Raw genomic sequence first — 24393 nt, forward strand, 5'->3', positions numbered from 1 at the left:
GCAATTCGGCCCTTGCCGCGTCAACCCAGGCGGAGCGCCAGAAGCAAAGCCGTGAGAAGGTTGGAGGGCGCGGGTACCCCTCGTCCGGGCCATGTCTAGCTGTCACGCTCCGGAGGGAGGCTGTTGCTCACTGCAGTGTCGCGCGCAGGTAGGGGCGGGGCCACCGATGCACTCTATTCCCAGGAGACGAGGTGCAGGTCGGGTGGGGCTTCAGGCCGGTCCTGATGCGACCGTCGCGCGCCGCCGCTCCCGTTCCTCGTGCAGACCTGAGGCCCCGGGCCCCGAGGCGGGCCTCCTTCCAGCGCTGGGATTCTTTGATGGCGGGGGTTGGGCACCAGACTTTGAAAAGGGAAAAATAACGGAAGAGAGCGTCGGGCGTCTTTCGTGTGTGTTTCAAAACAACTTAACATGAAGACAGACCAAGCTGGGAAACGTGAAGCTCTGGAGTGGAAATGAAGCTAAGACTGTGCTCTCGAGCTTCTTTTCTGCGCCCTGGCGACCAGCCCGACGTTTGCCGCCTAGTAGATACTCGGAAACGTACGCCGAGCCAGATCTGCGGACTGTAGCCGGCACTTTTCATCTGCACAGTTGCTCTTTGCCTGTCTCGGTTTAGATTGATTATGGGATGATCGTAAAAAGGATTTTTCCTTAAGCAGAAGTCAAAGGAAAATCCACCCTCTGGCTGCACATAACTTTTCATTCACTTCTGCGCTCTAAGAATTTTATGGAACACCCACGTGCTCAGGGTGGTGATTAAGACAATGGCCTGGGGTCTGGAGGAGAGCTAGACGAATAAACAATTACAATGTGAGAAGCCTTGCTTAGGAGACAGGGAGAGTCCTTATTCCTCCTGTTATTCTCTTTCGGGGCTGAACGCCCCAATTAAAAAGTAGTAACATGACAGATTTTATTGGGAAATACTTGTCAACCACTATTTTGTGTGAATAAGTGACAACACAGATTAGCAAGGTCCCTTGTTTGTTTCCTTTTTCCCACTTATTACAGCTTATTTATTTTTTCCTCTTTTCACTGCCAACTAAAAATTGTCGCACACTGTTTGCCTCTACAAGGTTTACGTCACTATCTACTGGAGTGGTTGACCTTCAACACACCCTGAAAGGAGTTCAGAGAGGAGGTAGGAATGAGATATTCGAGGAAGAACAGGACTTCAGATAGTTATTTTTAAGAGAACATATTATGAGCCCAATTTCTTGCATCTTATATCTGGAAAAGCACTAAAAGGATTAAAGGAGACATCTCGTGACCAGCGGCAGACTTCTTGTGATTAACAGCAGGCATCTGCCAAAATGTGTGCTTGATTCCATGTAACCCCCCTTCACTAAAACCACGTCTCTACTGACCTCCCCGCCACCCCACCGCTTTAGAGCAGTTCCTCAGAGCTGAGAGGCTCCCTCCCGGGTTATGGTCCTCAATTTGCCCCCAATTAAACTTAACTGTCACATTGTGCATTTTTTTTCAGTCGACATCGTTTTTTTTTAAACTACCCCCTAGCGTATAAACTCCTTTAGTGCAGAGATTTTGTCTTGTTCATGGCTGAATTCCCAGGAAGTGCTTGGTACATCGACACTCAAGGAATACTTATGACTGATATCACTACCCACTTAGCTACTCAGCCAACTGAAACTTAGAATTCCTCTAAGCCTTCCTTTTTTTCAGTCTTCTTACCCAAAGCCCATCCTTTCTTTTTAACTTCTTAATTATCTTCCAAATCCATCACCACCTTACAATTTCATTTTGAAATTATTTCCACAGCGTTCTTCTGGTCTGGTCTTTTGCTCCCTTGGTTGTCATGCTTCAGCCTCTTTATTGCCACTGTAGATACGTTTCAAAAACAAAGTATGATCCTATCATCTTCTACTTAAAACTACTCAGCAGTTATCAACCATCTATAGCATAAAGTGCAAACTTCTGTGCATGGCATGAAAGGTCCTTACAGTCTTTTTCCTTCCCCCCTCCATCCCATAGAACCTAATTCCGGTTCCAGCTACTCAGAGTTCTCTCTGACTGAAATGCCCTTTCTCCTCTTCACCTACCTGTATGCTCGGCCATCCTTCATTAAAACTTAGCTCAGCATCCCTTCCTCTATGAAGCTTTTCCCAACTCCTGCCCCCTCCCACCAGTAGCTTCTGTTACCATAATGCCCTGGATCATCTTGTTTTATATATTGCTTTGTCGTTTCACAGCTGTTAACTTCTTTACTAGAGTTTGAGCCCTCAAGGGTAAGGATTTTCTCTTACTCGTATTTATTTCTTCAGGGCCTTCAGTAAAGGTTTGTTGAATGAATGAATGAATGAGAGGGCTATATAATAGATACCAAAGAAAGGTACACAGTGCAAATGCCATGGCACAGAGTTTGAGGAAGGATCACTTCCTGCGGAGATGAGAGAAGGAATCATAGGGGAAGTGGGTAGGAAGCCTGGTGTAAAGACTGACAAGCAAGAGTTTGATAGCTAGAGGTGGGATAACTGGAGATCCAGCATGACCATTAACAATGCAAAGAGAAAAAGATGTATTCTTCGCCGGCAAGAAAATGTGTCTTAGTCATCTGTTGCTGCACAGCTAGTATCCCAAAACTTAGGCTTGATGCACAATCATTGTCTCACAGTTTCTGATGATTAGGGATCCAGGAGAGTTTAGCTCAGGGTTCTGGCTCAAGGTTTCTCGTGAGTTGGCCGTCAAGCTGTCAGCTGGAGCTGCAGGCATCTGAAAGCTTGACTGCAGCTGGGATCTGCTTCCAAGCTCACAGAGTTATTGGCAGGCCTCTGTTCCTCACATTTTATTGGCTGGAGGCCTCAGTTCTTCGCTCTATGGCCTTCTGCATAGGCTGAGTACCCTTACATCATGGCAGCTGGATTCCCCCAGAGCAGGTGATCCAAGAGAGAGCAACCAAGACAGAAGCTGTAGGCTTTAGTAACCTGCCATCAGAAGTGACATACTGTCACATCTTAGTCTGTCTTCACACAGACCGGCCTGGTACAATGTGGGATGGAACTCTACACGAGGATGCGAATACCAGGAAGCAGGGATCATTAAGAGCCATCCTGGAGTTGATTACCACAACTAGGTTGACTAGAACTGAGAGATGTATGTAAAAAAGTGAAAGAAAATATGTGAAAAATTAAATTGGAGCAAGAATGCAGATGGACTTAAATAAGAGACCCAGGGGGTGATATTTGAACATTAAATGATTTGAGGAAGGGAGTTCAGCGATCAAAGTGTGTTATTATTTTAGTACTAATAATAGAGTGAAGGGTAAGCTGGAGAAGAGAGAGAAGAAAAAGGAGAAATTGTAGGCAAGGAGACCAAATAGGAAAAAATAACTTTAATCCTCCCCAAATATGTGTCCGTGAGAGCTTTTACTCAATTCTGGCAAAATAAGAAAAATAAGGAGGATGGTAAATTGAATTTCACAGAATTAATTGCATTCATTTAAAGGACTATGTTTCATTCTGACCTTATCCTTCCTGCTCTTTTTATGTAAAAAATGCACTTTCCTTTTTGAAAAATGTGATAATGGATGGTTAAATATAACCAATGTCATTAACTGGTAACCTTATGTCAGTCCCTAAAATTTAAAAAACAGCAACAAAAACTACCGGTCTTGAAATTCAGAAGTCTGGGAATCACTGATCCAGATTATTAAAATAAGGACACTGATAGCCAGAAAGGGTCACAGACTCGCTGTAGTGGGGGTCAAAGCTAAAGCCAGCCTCCTTGTCTTCTGATTTCTAGTCAGTGCTTAACTGGTAAGAGTTTTTGGTTTTTTTGTTTTTTTTCGGTATGCCGGCCTCTCACTGTTGTGGCCTCTCCCGTTGCGGAGCACAGGCTCCGGACGCGCAGGCTCAGCGGCCATGGCTCATGGGCCCAGCCACTTCGAGACATGTGGGATCTTCCCGGACCGGGGCACGAACCCGTGTTCCCTGCATCGGCAGGCGGACTCTCAACCACTGCGCCACCAGGGAAGCCCTGTAAGAAGAGTTTTTAAGTGTAATGAAGGTAGGAGGGAGAAATAGGGCTTTGAGTGGAGGTGAAGTTGCAAAGAAAACCAGTGTGCAGAAAGGAGAATGAATCAGAAGTGCAGAAGGAAACAGAGACAGAGAAAATGCTGACACCTTGACTGTGCCTGTATCCAGTCCATTCTTAGGCCAGTGCGAGGAAAAATTCTGCAAGACTGAAATGATCAAAAAAGACTACTAGGTGTCTTGGGGCTATCTTTACGCTATTTTACAGGTCTGTGAATTGTAGAATGCTGACAGTAATGCAGATGATTATTTTTCATAGAAATGCAAGTCGTGTTATAGAGATTCAACTTATTGCTGCAGCGGATATTGTCCAGTTTTTCTATATCATTTATTTGTAAATCCAGGATTCCTGATTATTTTTATGTGTGTGTTTTGAATTCTCTTTGGACACCGTTGTATCATCTTTTTGGTTCCCTCATTTAGCTGATGGGCTAAATACATTTGACACGTGTTCATTTTATGTTTGTAAGAGTCCCTTGGGAAAACCTCTGAGGAATAATGCCTCTATTATGCTTAAATTGAAAGAAAAGGTGGGGGAGGGGATTAGGGCCATCGTTGGCTGTGAGCAGGTATCTCAGTGACATTCGAGGCTGATTTCCTTCAAATAACTAGACTGAAAAATTGGGGAAATGAAGTATTGATTCAAAAACTGTTTAGGCTTTAGTGTTTTGAAAGTATATTCAAAATACTGTTAAATGTTTCTTCCTCACTGTATGGAACCTCTACTGTAAGAAGTTGATTGTAATCCATCTTTAGATATGTCTTTCAAAAGTCTTATTCTAGCAGACCTAACAATAACAGACAAGTAATATTGATATTCAGGGAAGAGCTAAATACTAACTAAACCTTTTCTTTCTTGTGAATTCTTATTAAAATACATATTTTAATTTTTATTTTTCTTATCATTCTGGATAACTTAAATGACTGCATTTTTACTAAATATATCTCTGTTGGTTCCTGCTGCTAAGTGATTATTTTTCTTGAAATTGTAATTTTGTGGGTTTGAACGATTGAATGAAACTTTACTAACAACAGCTGCCTTACTATTGTTATTCCTGTAGCATGAAGCAGGCTAATTGTTCTAATACCTCAGTACTGGAAAGACAAAAGGGAAAGGGGAGGCCCTTAATAACAGACTGTTTTCTATAATGTTTGCAACGTGCCCTGCAAGTTGATGGTTAAGGATTGGAAAACTGCAGGAGTCTTCTCATTAGCTGTAATTTAATATGTAATTAAATATCGTATCCCTAAAAAAGGAAATAGCAAATTATACAGGGCATGGGTAATTTTGGCTAGATTTCATAAGGAAAGATATAATAAAGACCAATATAACTTTATTTTTAATTTTAATTCAGGAATTTTTAACTCGTTAAAATGGGAAGGAAACGAATGTTGACTGTGTCACACATTGTGCTTCATGCTTTGTATCCATTATATCTCATTTTAATCCTCATAATGTTCTTATTTAATGGATGAGTAAACTGAGGCCCAAGGTCACGTAAGCAATAAATGGTGTAATATGGATTTGCCTTTGTGTCCATTAACTCCTAAGCCTGTGTTCAATCAGAACTTTAAAAAAATGTCAACATTCCCATGTTTTTAATTTTATATTTTTAAGTCTACTCCATCAAATGATCATTCCTAGTACTTATCTAAAATAAAATGTCTATGTAAAATATTAACAGTGAATTTGGGAAAATATCATAACTTCAGAAATCCAATTAAATAGCTGAAAATTTAGTCTGTTCAATAATAATCCCTCTTTGGACTCAAAGATGTTTTTTTCCCCTTTACCCAGTGCCAAGATTTATATATGCAGGTTTGCTAGCTGTGCTTCTCTGCACAGTGTGACTACTTGTTCACTTTCACCTGGAGGGTATAGCCCCTTGGGGTCCCATGCATATGTAGGGATTTTCTATTAGATGCCCTATTTTGAGCACACCCTAGGTTTTATCTTGTGTTTCTAGTGACATGCATAGCTATCAAAATTGAAGAGGTCACCAGAGATTTGCAAATACCTTCAGGGAAATTAGGGCTTTGGATCTCACTTCCCTCCCAGGTAGACTCACTGTTGTTTCTTTTATGGCTGTGAAACCTTATTTTCTTGCCAGCTCAGCAGTATATTTTGAAATATTTTTTGAATGACTTATTCAACAGTTTTACTTGTTTTCAAGGTAAGGGTTGTATATTATACTGCCAAAATGGAATTCATTGTATTTCTTTATTATAGTTTTTGTTTTCATTAATTTTAGCCTTATAAAAGAGGGGGAAATGCCTTGTTTTGTTTTCTAAAGAAGTAATCATTAGACATTTAAAAGTAAGGCTCTTATTTCAACTAGATTTATCGTACTGATCATTTCACCATTTATACAAATATGGAATCATTATATTGTACACCTGAAACTAATATAATGTTCTATGTCAATTATACCTCAGTATAAATAAATAAATAAATAAGGCTCAGTGTCTATCCCAACATATATCTTCATAGGATTGGGCCTAGAAAGTATTATGATTGTTTCTGAGTGCTTTGTATATTATTTTCTTGACTTTATAATTCCATAATAAGTATATATTGCTTTTGTAATAAGAGAAAACAATACAAGTGCTATGAAACAAAGGACATTTTTAGATTAAAAATAAAATTGAACCAACGCAGATAATAAACAAATAACTATGATAGTATATCATGTATATCATGCCTTAATTGAATAAGATGTTATGTGTAAAGAAATTTTCTGGACAGACTGAAGCATGTTCCTTTCAGCACTAGATCCTATTTTATTTCAGCCATTTCAGTAGATACTTTGTAATATAATCTGGGCATTTCTCCACCTTGTTCTTGCAGTCTGTTCCATAATATTAGACTGTATGGCCCTGAATAATTCTGGTTGCAAAATAATATAGTAGATCCACATTCCAAACATTAAAAACAAAATATATTTTGTAATAATTTTCTCCCTCACCATACCCTCTCTATGGTAGATTTTCTTAAACTTCCTTAAATTGGTTTCTTAATAGAGATAGCATCTAGAGTAGTCATTTGATAAAATAATGTCTATTTTAGAAATCATTATCTTCTTTTTAAGGACAAGGAACATCCAAAATACCTGATCCCAGAGCTCTGCAAACAGTTTTATCATTTGGGCTGGGTCACTGGGACTGGAGGAGGAATTAGCTTGAAGCATGGGTAAGTTTCTGGCTGATTTCATTTCTGAGAATTCTCCATATAAGTAGACCACAGAAAGCCTAACATGTATTATGTACAAAGAACAACCGATGATCAGTTTTATGATACTGAAGGTATTTAGTTTCTAAATAGAGAAATCGGTATTTGCATAACTGAATGGAATAAGTGTGCAGATGTTGCAGATATAATAAATATCTAAGGATTTAAGAACCATAATTTCTAATCAGAATAATTTGGTCCCCAGTCCACGGAGTACCAAAGTTAAATAACATGTTGCTGGGTATGTTCATATGTCTGGAACTACGAAGGGTCCCCTCTAGATAGACAGGATTTGTTTCAAAGGTTCAGATACATATTTTAAAGTCACTTAAATACAGATTACTAACCACCTAAAATTCTAAAAATTACATTTTTTTGAGTCCAAAAAAAGGCAATATGCCTTTCTAAATACATGTATCATTATTAATGGACATAGCACCTGCAGGTCCATGTTGTTCACAGGACAAAACAAGAGGTACTGGCCTTGAAACAGAAGGAGTGGATAGTAGTTAATTGTTCTTTAGACTTACTCACTGTCTTTCCTTTAAGAGGGTGAAGAAATAAGTAACCTACTAACAGTGAAAATAGAGGTTGTAGAATCTCGCTCTCTTAAGTGTTTCTGGAACAGGATTAATGTATTTGCTCCTGAAATATTTTAGGAATAATATTGTCTGGAGGCTGAATGTTAAAACTGAGTAACTTGATTTATTTCTTTATCCTAATTCACTTTCTTTAACAAAATTGGGTTACTACAATATTTATGTAATGTTGAATTGTTTAGAAAAGAATGGAATGTAAAATGTAATCAGAACATTTTGAACAAAGGGGATTTTATAACATACCACAAGATGATGCCATTGAAATTTCATCTGCTTCAAATTACCAAGGAATTCATGAAATATTAATTAAACTGTGGGAAATGACAGGAGAGCCCTTAGTCAACAAATGTCACAGTTCATGTGTAGGGAGGCTCTCAGTCTGGAAACGTCCTGTTCCACGTGGTATCAATACATGGGACATCCGTCACGTGCATCCTCTCTTACCATCAACCCAGTGCTAATGTGTCAATCAGCATTTTGCAGGTTTTCAAGTTATCTTGCCAAAACTTTCAAGTTGATCTGTTCACAGCAAAGTCCTATAATAACAACACTTGTTATCGTTTCATTTATTCATTTAGGAGTTGAGTCCTAGTAATTTGGTTTCTCACCTGTATTACTTATAATAAATTATATTCTAAATATTGCCTTCAGTTAACTGCTTTTTTTTTTGCATTTGCAGAAATAGTTTGTATATGTACAAAAGAGAGCTTTCTACCAAACTGAGTTAAAATAACTTTTCCAACTGGCTCAAAAAAACAGCTAAGTTAAAAATAGAATGCAGCTAAGGGACCACTGCAGATCTCAAGACGGAATTTTTTTGATCATAAAGACATAAAAGACTATGTTCTTTGTAAAACTAAAATTCTTTGTAGAACCATGCACTAAAATTATGTGTGGTCACCCTAAAACACTCACTGGCACCTCTTAAAATTAATTGGCTTTATGGCACTACAGTCAATTTATAGGGAAGTTGCATTGTGTTTGTAAAATGCTTTTTCCTCAGCTTCTTTTTTTTTTCTTTTTGCGGTATGCGGGCCTCTCACTGTTGTGGCCTCTCCCGTTGCGGAGCACAGGCTCCGGACGCGCAGGCCCAGCGGCCATGGCTCACGGGCCCAGCCGCTCCGCGGCATATGGGATCCTCCCAGACCGGGGCACGAACCCGTATCCCCTGCATCGGCAGGCGGACTCTCAACCACTGCGCCACCAGGGAGGCCCCCCTCAGCTTCTTAATTGGTGTGGAGCCTCCTGGAGGTCACAGGTGAAAACAGCCACAGTTTTATGGCACTGTATTTGGAATCTTACTAAATTTTTGCTTTACAGAGTAAAATGGGTAATTTGTAGTAACATGTTGAATTTTCTCCCTAATATTTAAATGACTTCATAGACCCATATCAATAATTTTATCAGCAATATTATTCTCCTGTTAGTGAAAGTTTGGTTTTCTTTATCTGATGCTTAGAGCGGATAAATTTGGAATGAAGCACAAACCCAATAGGTTGTGTTTCCAGAATAATTCTAACATTAAGCCCTTTAGGGAATATGAAATTATTTACTGATTCCAAGGTTTGGCTACTATCAGTTCAGCTTTTGCTACTGTGTATGGTGCCAAAAATGTACATAATAAAAGATAGCTTAAGACACATATAAGAGTTAAATCAGAAGGAAGAAATGGAAGACCAAGAAAATAACAGTAATCAAGGCAGTTCCAGGATACTGAGCAGCCATTGTGCTTAGGCTAGATTCCTGTCTTTCACAGCATTATATTTTTATGTGTCAGAGACACTAATCCTGTTGTATGCTATTAGAATTAAAATTAATAAATCTATATTATAGACAAGTTAATTGAATCATAGTAAGGTTTAAAGGATTTTTTTAAGTAAATAAAAATAGAACACGTATTATAAACTCTTGTGTTTTGTTCCCCTGCTCACCACATTGTGAAAGATCAGGGAGTATGGAGAAAATAAATTCTAAAACTTAATACCTTGAAACTCAAAATGCTTTTGTTTGTGGCTTAGAGTACCAAGTAAATACTTCACTTTTAGTCTTTGGCATGTTTCCCTCCTAAAATAAAAGCTCTGTCATCTTTGTATTAATATTTTTATCCACGTATCTCCTTCTTTGTAGGTATAGTTTTTTCTAAAACCTGTTTAGCTAATCTTTTCATTACTCAAAGTTGATCAAAGTCTCAACTGATTTCCATTTTATAAAGGCAGTAATAAAAATAGGTTTAGCATACCAGGGAATTCCCTAGCGGTCCAATGGTTAGGACTCCACTATTTCACTGCTGAGGGCACAGGTTCAATCCCTGGTCGAGGAACTAAGATCCCACAAGCCATGCAGCATGGCCAAAAAAAAAAAGAAAAGACATTTAGCGTACCAAATTATTTGAACAAACTGAATAAAAACCCTGGATTTTCCCACTTTGTAGGTGGAGTTTATTTACCAGCAGACTGTTTCGAACTTTATTTGAGTCTGTTCCCAGGACTGCATAAATATCTCCGCACACAAGAAGACCTACAAGTCCACTTACCAGCGGAGGTGACTGGACTAGGTACCACACATGATTCTAGAGTCTCTTTCAGGTTACCATGTTACATGAGGACAAAAGATTTGGATCCCTGGTATTTATAAGGGGCCGTTTTAACAGTAATGATCCCTATGCATTCCCACTGGTTCCAGAGGAGTGCCACTTTATGGTTTTCTTATGCAACAAAGTTCTAAAGCAATAGCTACTTTGTGAAAATGAATGCTTGAACAAAGCTTACTGCTTTGGATTTCACTCCCATTGTCAGGCATTTATTTTCTAGACCTTAATTTACCAATAGATCCTTAAAGGAACTTTCTTAAATTTTTGTCAGTTCCAAGTCTATAGGTTTATTAGTAACCCCAACTTTGACAGCTCAATTCAATATAGGCAGTCATCCTCATTTTCACTGGGAAACAATACTTATTCAGTGTCCCTACGTCCATGCCTCAGTGGCAGAAGCTGGAGCGTGCAGGTGCTGGTATCTCATTCATTTGCATTATGTGGCAGTTCTTTAACACCCTCTGTCAGCAACTGAAACTGATACATGAGCCAAAGGACCTTTGTTGAGGGTGGAGAGAATTTAGAGAAGATTTTAGAGTAATTTCCAAGGCAAGTTTGAAAGCACCTTGTGGTAAGTGGTACTGCTATAGCATCTCCCTTCGCACAATGTGCTGTGTAACAGAGAGATCTCCAGGTGTAGCCATGCCGTTTATATTTCTGACTTTCTGCAATTGTTCTGGCTTTGTTAGCAAATATTTTCACAAGATAGAAGTGTTTTTCAATTAGGAAGCATATACTGTTCCACCCAAAAAGTAGCTCAGTGTTAATGCTGTAATTTAACAAACCATCCAGCAGAGGTCTCTGAGCGTCATGTTTTATAATAAGAGCATTTCAAACAATAAAATTAACCCTGATTTCTTGCAAGCAGAGATCTACTCCAAGTGAGCATATTTCCGCTGATTGGACTTTAGAATAACTGTGTTCCATGCATAGTAAGATAAACTCTGCTTATTCATGCTTAAAGATGCTAAAGACTTATGTTTTCAGATTTTTATTTCCCCTAACCAGATAAAAGCCTGGTTACCATTGATTTTGCACCATAAAAGGAAATAAAGAAATATATATGAAAATGTAACAAAAGCAACTATCAACATTTTACTGTGTCACCAGCATTATAAAGAAATTAATTTGGTATTCTTTCTATACAGCCTACACCATTAATTAAATAAAGCAGCTATTTGTATGACTTGATTTATAAAGATAATTAATGATTGGACTGCAAGGGTACACTTGTCTTTTTGCAAAAGCAGAACATTCGAGTTAAATAAATACCAATTTCTGTATTTTGTGTTACCAGCAATGAAATCTACATTGCTCCTTCAGGAGTGCAAAAGGAACGGATTCAGGTATGGTAAAGGGATACTTCTTAAACCCAAAGGTCTGTTCTTCTCTACTTGATTATTGTTTTGTGAAATGGAATTAATATTAAAAGAAATCTTAGTTTTGAAGGGAGGTTATATTGTGATAATTTAAATAACTAATCAACAAACATTTGTTAAGTAACTATTAAATTTTTTTAAGGTGGTAAGTATCCTGCTTGCAACCCTGTGTTTTGAATTCTCATTCAGCCTCTAGAGGGCAAAAGTGAACAGTGCAATCTTAAGTCATAATAAAAAATGATTCTAACTTTGCAGCATTATAACACCACCTTTATCAGGCTAACAGGGTAATCAGATTGGTGGTCTCAGATGGACCAAACTGATTCATATTTAATAATGGCAAAGCTCTTTCAATTTAAAGTTATAAAACTTTGTTTCAACATTTTGAGAAGACCCATTCTGTATTAATGCTCGAATAATAACCAGAATAGAGTTAAAACAAGCACATAATACTTAATTCTGTCTAAGGCATAGTGCTTCATTAATAAAACATTTATATTGTAGTTTGTAATAAACCCTGGCAAATGAAAGTTACACGTCAGAGATATGCATGTATTACTAGGAAAAACCTGTGGATCTACATAATTCCTTAGAACTTTAAAAATAGAGTACGTCATCGAGATTAACATTTCTGAGTACCAGTTAAGTTTCTCAAGGGATAAGAAAATTTTACTCTGTATTTTTTTACTCTGTATTTTTCCTCTTATATTATGAAATGTGAAAAAAATTATAACACCCATCATATAAAATGATGATTATATAGTCTCTCTGAAATATAGTTGTGAAATTACATGGCAAAGCTGAGAAACTAAGTTGATAAAATGACATCAACATCATTACATGCATATTAAATTTTCCATATCACTTTTTTCTTCAAATTCTAAAGGTCGATTTTTTTTAGCTTTCTTGAGATGATTTTTATTAGTAGAAAACATTTTTTTATTTCTCAAAATGGCTAAAAAATTTTGAGAGAGAAACTATAATTATATAAATATTTAAAATATAGTTAAATATGTATATATATTAGCACTGTTTGTATATACTATATATAAATGGAATTGTGTATATATATATATGTGTGTGTGTATATATATATACATATATATATATGTATATATATATACACACACACAAGAAAGGGGACATTTCTAATTGATATTGTATAAGCCTTCTTTTTTTCTTTTTCCCCCTCTAAATAGCCTGAAGACATGTTTGTTTGTGACATCAATGAACAGGACATAAGTGGACCTCCGCCATATAAGAATCTTAAGAAAAGCCAGTGTACTCCTCTTTTCATGAATGCTTACACAATGAGAGGTAGGCAGAAAATGTATTCAACGTAAAGAATATTTGCAGAGTAGGCTCCTGTAAATAATGGCAATTATTGTTGTAGTTCACAGTTCTTGAATACCTGCTATGTGCAAGGGCTTTAAATATGTTAACTCATTCAGTCCTCACATCAGCCTCTGTGGGAGGTCCATTATTACTTCATTTTATATATGAGAGGACAGAGGCTCTGGGAAGATTTTCCCAAAATAACCAGCCAGTGAGTATTGGGGCCAAAATTCCAACCTAGATCAATATGATTCCACTAGATTGTCAAATTAGCCAACTAAATATTATATTTACAATCCAATTCCTACTCTTAGTTCAGAGTTATATCTCTGGGAACTTGTAGTAGAAGTTAATCAAAATACAAATGAGGGAAGATCATGCCCTTCACTTCAGTGGGAGTGATCCTCTTTTTTGAAAAATTTACTTTATGATAAAAATAGGACTCTTACTTTAATTCCCAGAAATTGTGGTAGAAAACCAACCTGGAAAGGTTGATCCTAGAGGACAATGTAAGAATAGGAAAGTATAACTGAAGTACTGGCTCAGCCTTAGCAATGGAGTCATTAGAACCATGCTTTAGTATAGCCCCTGAATAGAATCAATATAGAGTTAGTAATCATGCCATGTGCTGTTCCCAGACATTATCAGCTACTACTGAAAGGATGAAACTTCAGCAACAGGTTCTAACAGCATGATGAATCTTTCCTAGCAGAAAGCTAAATAAACTTCCCATTGGAAAAATAGCCATTACTGAGTTTTATAGCATACAAGTTATTTTTTAGGTAAATCCCTTGCATCTATATCTTAAAATCCCTACCATCCCCTTATGTTATTAAGATATGGCCTACACTGAAGCATATCTTGGTGATTAAGGGTCAGACTAAACTGGGTTCAAATCCAAGTTCTTCAACTACTATCTGCAGTTGGACAACGTAGTTAAATAACCATGGACAAATTATTTAACATCTCTGAACCTCATGTCCTTGACCATTAAATGGGGGAGATGGTTGTTGTGATGATACGAAGAGATAACATCTATAAAGGGGATTTGCCCAGTGCCTGGCACATAGGAATCCCTAATTGAGTGGTAGTAGTAGTATGATTATGATCTCCACAGTCATTATAGCTGTACTTCAGACTATCTAAAGGATATTTCTTGAGCATGTATAAAGTATCGTGCATTGTCCTGATGCTGGATAAAGCTTAATTTTTTTTCCTTTTGCTTTCTGACTTCTCTATCAGTAGTTCTCTTTCCTATCTTCCTTTCTCCCCTCCTACCCGCTGCCAACTTATTATTCCATGCCAAGAAAAACAAGTCCAAAGCCATATACAAATAAGTGTGTGTGTTTATGTGTATATATTTTTTTCTTTAAAAGGTGCAATTTAGTTTTCACTGAGCATGTAACTGTATTCTTCCCCCTCCAGGAGCAGGTGCTGTGATTCATACCCACTCTAAAGCTGCTGTCATGGCCACCCTTCTCTTCCCAGGAAGGGAGTTTAAAATTACACATCAAGAGATGATCAAAGGAATAAAGAAATGTATCTCGGGAGGGTATTACAGGTATTTTCCCCTATTTTTTGCTTAAATAATTTGAACAGTATTTCTCCTTCTTATAATAAACAGGATACTGATCTTTTTATGTAGTTAATGAGATGTTGTAGATCTGTGTTAGATAGTACCCCCCCTTAATATTATACTTCCAGATCTATTCTCAGTGACACAAATCAGATGCCTTCCCTCCTTTTCCCCATCCCCAACCCAGCCTTGGTAGGTTATTGCCAACATGAATAATTAAATGTTTGTCAGAGTAAAATGCAAAAATCCTGGCTGAGATATCTACAGAGATGGAAAGAGTGTGTTCCTTTATTGAAGAACCCCAAGAGCCAGCTCTCCTCACCTTCACTTTGTCTTCAGGAAGTTTCAGCTCTGACTAAGTCTTATGCTTCATTTTGATCTCATGTAGTATTTCTGGAATATTTTCATTTTTAAAAAAGTTTTATAATTATTTTAATTAAGTAGATCTCTATACGTTTATAATTTTTCAGTGTGGAAACTGGCATAGATAGTATAGAACAGAGGCCTTCTGGATAAAATCAGCTAAACCCACCAGCCCACAAAAATGTAGCAATCATTCGTCAATCTAGAATACAGTGACATGAAGAAACACGTTCCCAGGGCTCAGGGACAGGCTCGGCATTTTGTTTGAATATACAGGCATTCTTGTTCCTGAGCCTTCACCCTTCCCAGTTTCCTAAAGGGGCTGAATCCACTTTGCCTTGTTTAGAGGAAAAGGGTGCCAGTTTTTCTAAAGTGTTCTTGCAGCAATATCTTACTGTTGCTGCACATAATAGACTGTATGTGTTTAAACTAGTGTGCTGAGAAGTTAATTGGACTTGATTTTAGTTAATATTTATTGTGTGCCTAAAGCATTCCTCAGTGCTGGGAAACACCTATTTACAAAAGTTAAATGTTTAAATTATGAAAGTGTACATACTAAAAAAGCATAGCCGCATATTGCCTTTTCCATATCTGGGTCTTGAAGGAGAGGCATTTTGTGTGCTGTCAGTTTCATCGGCATTTGATTGCTTTGGTGAAGAAATAAAAACAGGTCAGAAGAACGTGTGAGATGGTGGGTAGAGGAGCGGAGCACAATAGAGAGCCTTTGGAATTTTGTGGAAAAACAAATGACATGAATGAAAAGATGTCATTTGTTATGCATCACAACGTATACACTTTATATATTATTTTGAATGTCTCAGAATTTGAAGAGTACAAAGTTTTTTGACATGCTTTTGTAATTCTGTTTGAACCTGGCTGGGAAATCAGTAACAGGGTCATTATCACAGCTCAGGGGCAGTGATACTTCATCAGTATTTGGGGAGAATCCTAAGTGTCCAGTTAAAAGAAGGGGCAATAAAAGGTGGATGAGTAAGAAAGGATGGAGTTTTTACATTTTTTATTCTACTTTTTAAATTTTTAAGTCCATCTTAAAAAAAATTATAATAACTTTCAAATGCCTAATTCTTATCGGGGGAGGTTACCATGTTAAATATAGTTGTTGTACCTTTTGGATGCAACATGCCTATGGCAGAGTGAAAAGAATACTATTTGATGGTCAAAGGACTACCCTGGCTCTGTTCCTCGGGTCTTATTTTGCTGTGAATTATTTTGCACCTGGAGATATTTCTGACTGTTCGGTATATGGTAGAGGAAAATATAAGTTTGTGGTTCTCCTCGCCAATACTAGGAAAGATTTGGGACTAGCAATTTATTCCTTCCACATTTAAGGATATTTTATAATTACCTCTGTTTTACTTAAGTGAAATAATGGGCACCCTCATACTGTTCCTGATAATGGTTGGCCAGGTTCTTTATCACATGACAGCTACTCAGTCGGTACCTTCCCTAAAGTAGTAACCTCTGATAATATATGGATAGAACTTATTTTGGTTAAGTTTAGCCATCACAAAGATAGTGAAAAAGCAGATGTAACATTAACAAGGCAAGAGAAATTCATGTTAAAAGGAAAACATGTCTGAGTTTTGATTGGCTGTAAATGACCTCACAAATAGACATAGTTTTACCAGTAACAAGCTTAAATATTACTGCAGAAGCAAAAATGAAAAATGCACATTCTGATTTCATCACATGTACTTACTAAAAATAAGGTAAAGAGGTTCTAATGTCACAGATTTGAGAACGTTCTGAAAATATTGTCATACCTTTAATAGTTAGCTCCAAAAGGTTTTTGCTATCCCAGGGCCATAAACCACACCTGCATTTATTTATTTGTCTATCCAAGACACTTTTGGGTCCTGCAGAGATAGAATAGAATGATTTTGTAGCGTTGGGAAATTCCTGCTTTAGTAAGTAGTTCAATTGTTAATCCTTCCTATGCTTCTAATTCTGAAATTTATCATTTCTTATCTCCTGTTAAAACTACTGTGATTCTCTATCCTTCACGGAAATACTTGTATGATCTTGATAATTTCTTTGTTAGGTTTTGGTATCCTGTACAAATTTCTGCCACTTATACTTAGGATTGGAACAATGCCTGCCAAATTCCCAAGGCGTCTCTTGATACAGTTGTTTATACAAGATACACAGAATAACATGCAACGTCTTGTTCCTAATTTGGAGTGGCTTTTCAGATATAAAGAGAACGTCTAACTTGTTATTTGAAAAAATTATAAATTTTATATATGAATGTCTTTATTTGTTTTAAAAAGGAAAGCAAATGACTTGTTTTGTCTTAATAGATATGATGATATGTTAGTAGTACCCATTATTGAGAATACACCTGAGGAGAAAGACCTCGAAGAGCGAATGGCCCGAGCAATGAATGATTACCCAGACTCCTGTGCAGTACTAGTCAGACGGCATGGAGTCTACGTCTGGGGAGAGACGTGGGAGAAGGCTAAAAGCATGTAAGTGTAAACCGAAACCAAAGAACATCTGGGGCAAGTCACCACACTCTAAAAGAGAATGAAATATGTTTTATGATTGAAAACGGAGTATGATTTTTGTGTGTGTTACTGGTCAAATTGGTTTAAATTTAAATAGTTTATCATTAATTATTTCTAGATATTTTATTTGTATTATATATTCTTTTGTTAAGAAATATTTTTCAGATTAGCTGTTAGTTGGCAAGGCACTGTGCTCTTTGATACAAAGAAGGAGATACAGATCTTGTTCTCTGAGTTGAGGGCTAGAATAAAGCTAACCCAAGTCGCATAAAGATTTGCTGTATTTATTTCAAAAAATGGCACATAATAAAAAATTTTAATTTACATAAGTAGTATATTTTAAACTCCCTTTTATTTCCTGAGAAGTGTATACTATGGTGGCATGATTCAGTGTGATTCCGTGTTTTAATAATGTTGGAGACAAACTAAGAAACTTTGCCTAGAATTGAGGAAAGAAAAAAAAAATCTGCTAGGAACAGGGTTAACTTGATGCAGAAGAAAAATGTGATTGTTAGGATTGGAGAACTCTCTTTTCACTGAACACTTTTAGTTCTTTTTGCTTTTATTTATTTATTTTTTAACAGGTGTGAGTGTTATGACTATTTATTTGATGTTGCCGTATCAATGAAGAAGGTAGGACTGGATCCTACACAGCTTCCCGTTGGAGAAAATGGAATTGTATAAGCCAAGTGGAAGTTGATTATATGTAGAGACAAAGCTCATCTCAATTATTACTTAAATGACTCAGGTATTTTTTTAAATGAAAATTTCCGTAAAGCTATTGATTTGTCACTAAATGCTGCAGATCTTCTGACACTGGATGATATTTGCTTATATTCTTGTATTTTAAATGGCAATACAATGGAGTAAAAATTCTATAGTGAATGTTTTTTGTGTTTATTTCTAAACCCCTTAACAGCAAAATATTTTCCTTTAATTTTTTTATATATACTCCCAGAGAATTCCTATTACTCTTTAAAGTTGTTAGGATAATAGAATTCATTGGAAAATGTCCACTTAATTACAGAATGAGCATTTTCTTATTTTAATATTGGTATCATAAATTTACATGAAAAGTCAAGGACATATATATCCCTCAATGTTGTCAAAACAATTTTATAGATTTCCCCTATATTCTGTAGTGCTTCCCTATATTGTAACACAGGGCACTCATCTTATATTGGGATTGGTTGTAAAATTCAAATCAAGTGATGTTAACTCAAACTCTCCTAGCCAAATAAACTGTGACCAACCCAGAGATGTAATCAGAAAGTGCTTTTTTTTTTAATGTAGCCAAAAGCAACATCATCTTGATCTTAAGGTTTTATTTGGTTAATGCTTTTATTTAATTGGGAGAGAAAATAATACACCATCTCCTAAATTATAACCTCATACACCCCCTTCTTGGTTTTTCGTCTTGAACCATTTGAGTTCATTTACCCCAGTTCTTTCACTCCAGCAAGTCTTTAACCTCATCCAGACTTCCAGTCCCTTGATTTTACCATTTGTCATTGTCCATGACTCCTTTCATATCCTTGCTTCCTTATGAAGCATAGATGATGGCCCAGCATTTTCACCACTTTATTGGAAACATCCTAACCCCCTTGTATCTTAGCCCCCATCATACTCACCTGGCAAAACCCACAGTCCTTGTGAGCCAGTTACTTGGCACCTGTACCAAAGCAGCAAGGCCTGATGGGGAAAAGTACACAACTATGTTGACTGATCTCACTTCAGATTTATGACCACACCGCTCAGGTGGGCACTCCATGCTGCCAAACAAACCTACTACACTTCCCTAGTAAGTTCGTTTTCCCTACCTGGTGACCATTTCTCCTCACAGCTTTACTTATCTGACATCAAATACCCAATCTTCCTCCCCCCATCACTTCTCAGATGGTAACCTCCTCATACTTTCAGAGATTAGTAGATTCATTCCCAAGAACTAACAAATCTTCCCATTTCACGTTTCCATCAACCTTCCTGCTTTCAGCCTTCTTTGCCTCTTTCCTTCTACCGAATTCTAAGTTCATTCTTCCACTTATGCCTTGGATCCAATGTCCGCTGACCATCTCAAGGGCTTTGCTTTCTGCAAAGATCCCCACATTTACCCCATTTCTTTTTTGCATTGTTAATTGTTTACCCTCTTCCACTGGTATAAAAACATGCTGTAATACCTTTCACGTTAAAATACACACAGAAACCTTGCCTTCAACCACCCTTCAGCTAACCCCAGCGCCTTTAGAGCAAAGCTTTTTGAAACGGTTATCTGCTTTTCTGTCAGCTTCTGTTCTCTCCCTTGCTCCTTGACCCACTCCGATCCAGCCGCATCACGGCCACTGAAACTGCTTTACCAAGAATAAGAAATCCTCTGCATTCTCATACTTTTGAATGCTTCCTTTGCTTTCTTTGCTCTGAGTGAAACCTGTCTCTCCCCTGGGGATACAGTTTCCCCTGAAGCTGTCAGTGGTGGTGGTTTTCACTTCCTCTCTTACCCCTGGCAGTGAGGTGAGTGAATTCCTTGGACACTAAATGTCTTTCCCCTCCTCCTTTTTCTATTGTACTCAGCAAACCGTCAGTCACAGATGATTCCAGCTCTCTTCTGACTCCAAACCCATACCTGTGCACCTTAATATGGCTGAAGGGATACACAACCACGTCAAGGTCAAGTGGGCCTTTAATGCTGCTCGTGAATTTTACTTTGTTACCCTGGTTTCTTCATTCCCCTCCTCCCCTCGACAACGGTGTCTCTCTTCAAACTTCAAACACCTCCCTGCATATTCCCTCTTGGCTGATGACCTTGACTGCTATGTCACTGAAAAAAATAGAAACCACCAAGAAAGAACTTGCTTTCTCCTCTGCCTGCATATACTCTTGTGAAGAACTGTCCATGACTCCCACTGAGGCCAGCCTCTCCCCTTAAGCAGTAGATCTCCTCCCAATTCCAAAAACAATTTCCAGTTTCCTGGTGTCTTCCCCACCTTAACTCCATCCTTCCAGTCACCCAGGCAGATGATCTTAGCATCCTGCTTGGCAGTTTCTTTCACAGGCCACATCCAGCTCATCAGCAAATCCCATCAGCTTTAACATTGAGACTAGTCTCTAAGCCAGTGGTCCCCAACAGTTTTGGCACCAGGACCGGTTTTGTGGAAGACAATTTTTCCACACACAGGGGCGGCAGGAGGTCGGGGTGTGGGAGATGGTTCAGGCCGCTGTAAGGCAAGCGATGGGGAGCGGCAGATGACGCTTCCACCACTCGCCCACCGCTCACCGCCTGCTGCGTGACCCAGTTCCTAACAGGCTGCGGACCGGAACCAGGGTTGGAGACCCCTGCTCTAAACTTCTCACTTCATTCACTTACTACCTGGCCCAAGGCCCACCATTTCTCACCTAAATTATAGCAATTGCCTCTAAACTGATTTCCCTGCTTCGGCCTTTGCTCCCCGCCCTCATCCCTGGTCCCAACAGTGCCTGCTCAACACAGTAGCCTGCATGGCACTCCTCTGCTCAAAACCCAGGCTTCCTGTCTCACAATGAAGGCTCCGATCCCCTCTCACCTCATTCAGTCACTCTCCTCCTCATCTACTCTGCTGCAGCCACTCTGGCATCCTCCTGAGACTTTACAACTTTCCAGGCACTTTCACACGTGTTCTACCCTCTTTAAACCTCTTCCTCCAGACACCTGCCTCGCTCATTCCCTCTGCTCATTCAGGACTTCACAGATCACCTCTGTGCTGTCTTCCCTGATTATTTTATTTTATTTTATTTTATTTTTATTTTTTTTAATGCTCCATAGCTTCGGAGTCTTTGCCCTTGCTGGGCCCTCTTCCTGGGATGCTCTTCCCATGTGTGGCTCCACAGTTATCTTCTAAAGGTCTTCCTTGTGTGAATTGGATCCTCCGCTGACCGCCAGCGACACAACGAGGAGGGCTTGCCCTCCCAGCACTATAGGCAAGATTCCATTTGCTAAGTTTGAATCTTTCAAGTAGGGCCCCAGTAAGGGTCCTTCCCCACACGCCGCCTGCTCCCCCCAACCCCGGTGTCCTTCAAGTCAATTGAAGGAGACCGAGTGCCGTTCAGAAGCAAAGGGAAGCTTCCTTCCTTGATGTAACAACAGACAGGTGCCAGCTCCGGGTCCAGAGCCTGATTGTGCTTATTTGACATTGCAGCCCCACTCTCCATACCCAGAGCACTCGCCAATGCCTGCGTTTCCTGTAAAGGGCTCAGAATCAACTAGCATACTATAATTTAATTGTTTATCTTTTTCCTCCCTCACTAGAATGTGAATTCCATGAGGACAGGGATTTTCCTTTGTTTTGTTCACAGGTGTATCTCTAGTCCCTTGAGCAGTATCTAGTACGGAGTTGGTACTCAATAAATATCTGTTCAGTGAAAGGCAAAATGAGTGGCCAGTTCTCTGTATTTTATGCGCCTTTATGGTAGCTTTTTGCCAAAATGAGTGGCCAGTTCTCTGAATTTTATGCACCTTTACAGTAGCTTCACTGGTGAAGACTCCCTCCTTGAAACTTTTCTCTAGGCTTCCATGACCCCGAACTCATGCGATTTTCTACTTACCTCATTAGTCACTTCTGTGGTTCTTGAATACTTTTCATCTGTCAGATGACTAAATGTTGGAGGGCCTCGGGACTCTCTGCCCTTAACTGTGTTCTCCACCTACACTTTTTTCCCAGGAAATCTCATTCAGCACCATAGCTTTAAACATTATCTAGGTGCTGATGACTCACAGTGTTTTATCTCTAGCCCAGATGTCTCCCTTACATTCCAGACAATCCCACCACCTCCTACGCCTCACCCGTTGGATGTCTAATAGGCATCTGAAACCTACCTTGGCCCAAAACAGAGCCACTGATTTTTCTTCTGTATGAGCCATTATCTGCCCCCTCTCATCCCCAAACATTTTCTGGATGAGTACGCCAAACCTCTTTGAGACAGACCTCTGTCTTGTTCACTACAACCAAGAAAAATGCCTGACACATTGTAAGCACTTCATAAATATGTGTTTTCTGGGTTCTTGGTGAAGGTTCCTCTACTGGGGAAAAATAATTTTGGTCACTTCTGCTTAACCTCATTTTCCTCATTCTTGAGATGGAGCTAATGAAAGAGATAAAGTATGTGAAGGAACAAACCGCAGGGCTTGACCCGTAGTAGTTATTCAATAAATATTAATTACCCCTTCCTTTCTATAAGTCCCATTTAATCCTCCTGAGAGGGTTTTGAAGTATTATCCCATTTTTTTAGATGAGGATATTGAGCTCAGATAGGAATAATAAATATGTAGAATTTAAGAGAAAGGATGTAAACTTCTTACCACAGTGCCTATCATATACTAGAAGTGCATTCAAACTATAAAGTTCCTTGCCTAAACACCCCTCACTTAGCTGCCCTCGCGGTAATTGTAATGCAGGTAAGTCATTTAAGCTGTGCCGTAGTACAGCCTGTCTCTAATGCAGGTAAGTCATTTAAGATGTGCTGTAGTACATACAGCCTGTCTCCGACTGTATTTTTTTTTTTTACTACTAGACACACTGAAAAGATGAGCAAAACCTGATTTAGAGGTGGGGGGGACAGGTAGCTGGTGGAAGTCTGTATCTCCTAGTTAGTTGTTGTTGTTGTTAAGAATATGATCCCTATAATGTGATCGTTAGAAGCTGAGGTCCAAAGGTGATACACATACCTCTCAGGGAGGGCTTATTCTCAGCGTCTGGCACATGCATGTTCAGTGAATATTTGTGGAAGGGAGCAACAGACATTCTTTGCATGCCCTTGTGACTGTTTTTCTCTCAATTATCCCCACTTCTTTAAATAAGGAGGGGAAAGGTGGGTTATGAATGAAAGATTAAACTGGTAAGAGATCTAGATCAAACACTTTTATTTCATTAAGTGCAGGACATTCCATTCACTCCCAGATTGAATAAGGAATTAACATTTTAGTCAAGAGTATATTATTTGTTTCTCAAATGATTTTAGAGCCTTCTGGTCCAACCCAGCTCTCTTTTGTGAGAAGCAACTCAAAATACTAAAGTTCCCCAAAGAATGTCCCAAACAATCAGAATGGTAAAGTCATAACCTTAAGGAGAGTTTCATCTTATATTTCAACTGGCTCAAATACTTCCCTTTTGATGAAGAAAACTGCCATGTCTCATCAGCAATTCCAGTCAAGGTAGTCAGATATGAGACTTATAACATCGATAATCACTTTTCAAGAAGCAATAAGAATTCTCCCACCAAAGTTCTTTAAAACAGGACAAGACAAACAGAATTTGGTTTTTATTTCATTGCCCTATAATCTATAATCACTGAGTCATCACGTTTTGGATGATAATCACTGAACTAAGTATTCTTCTTTTGTGGTTATAAGCTGTGTTCATCTCTTTGTCATAGTTGTCGCTAATCATGTAATTTTATTGTTTGAAAGTATATTTTCTGAAAATTAAGTAAACCTGACTAAAGAAAAAACTAGTTTTCCTCCATTTATTTTCTTCTTGTTTAAAATTCTATAATTTTTTATTATTGGAATTTTAGAAACCAGAGAATAAGCAAGACAATTAAATATTGCATTAATTAATATTGTATCAATCTCTATGATTGTTCTTGAAACTTTCTGATTTAGAAGTAAAGGTTGTGAATGAATTTCTTCAAGTCATCATAATGGTGCCCAGCCCAGGCCAGGCGTTAATGTAATAATCATAGCAGTCTCTATTTTTTAGGAGCCCAAGCACTATGGTAAGGA

General features: G+C 38.3%; 1 protein-coding gene across 1 annotated transcript; it reads left to right on the forward strand.

The window, feature by feature from the left end:
* Nucleotides 1-75: 75 nt before the first annotated feature.
* On the forward strand, nucleotides 76-18864 carry APIP (APAF1 interacting protein). The gene is made up of 7 exons (XM_082628445.1): nucleotides 76-148; nucleotides 7133-7233; nucleotides 11759-11807; nucleotides 13040-13157; nucleotides 14601-14736; nucleotides 17436-17603; nucleotides 18227-18864. The coding sequence occupies exons 1-7, from the start codon at nucleotides 92-94 to the stop codon at nucleotides 18324-18326; spliced, it is 729 nt and encodes a 242-aa protein (XP_082484571.1). The 5' UTR covers nucleotides 76-91; the 3' UTR covers nucleotides 18327-18864.
* The last annotated feature ends 5529 nt before the right edge of the window (nucleotides 18865-24393 follow it).

The sequence above is a fragment of the Mesoplodon mirus genome (genome assembly GCF_964341445.2).
Source record: "Mesoplodon mirus genome assembly, chromosome: 7".
Lineage (NCBI taxonomy): Eukaryota > Metazoa > Chordata > Mammalia > Artiodactyla > Ziphiidae > Mesoplodon > Mesoplodon mirus.

Excerpts from the sequence above, each read along its gene's own strand:
- APIP (XM_082628445.1), top strand. The coding sequence starts at position 92 with ATGTCTAGCTGTCACGCTCCGGAGGGAGGCTGTTGCTCACTGCAGTGT. Across the intron at positions 149-7,132 it reads CACTGCAGTGTCGCGCGCAG|GACAAGGAACATCCAAAATA; the intron begins GTAGGGGCGGGG and ends CTTCTTTTTAAG. Across the intron at positions 11,808-13,039 it reads TGCAAAAGGAACGGATTCAG|CCTGAAGACATGTTTGTTTG; the intron begins GTATGGTAAAGG and ends CCCTCTAAATAG.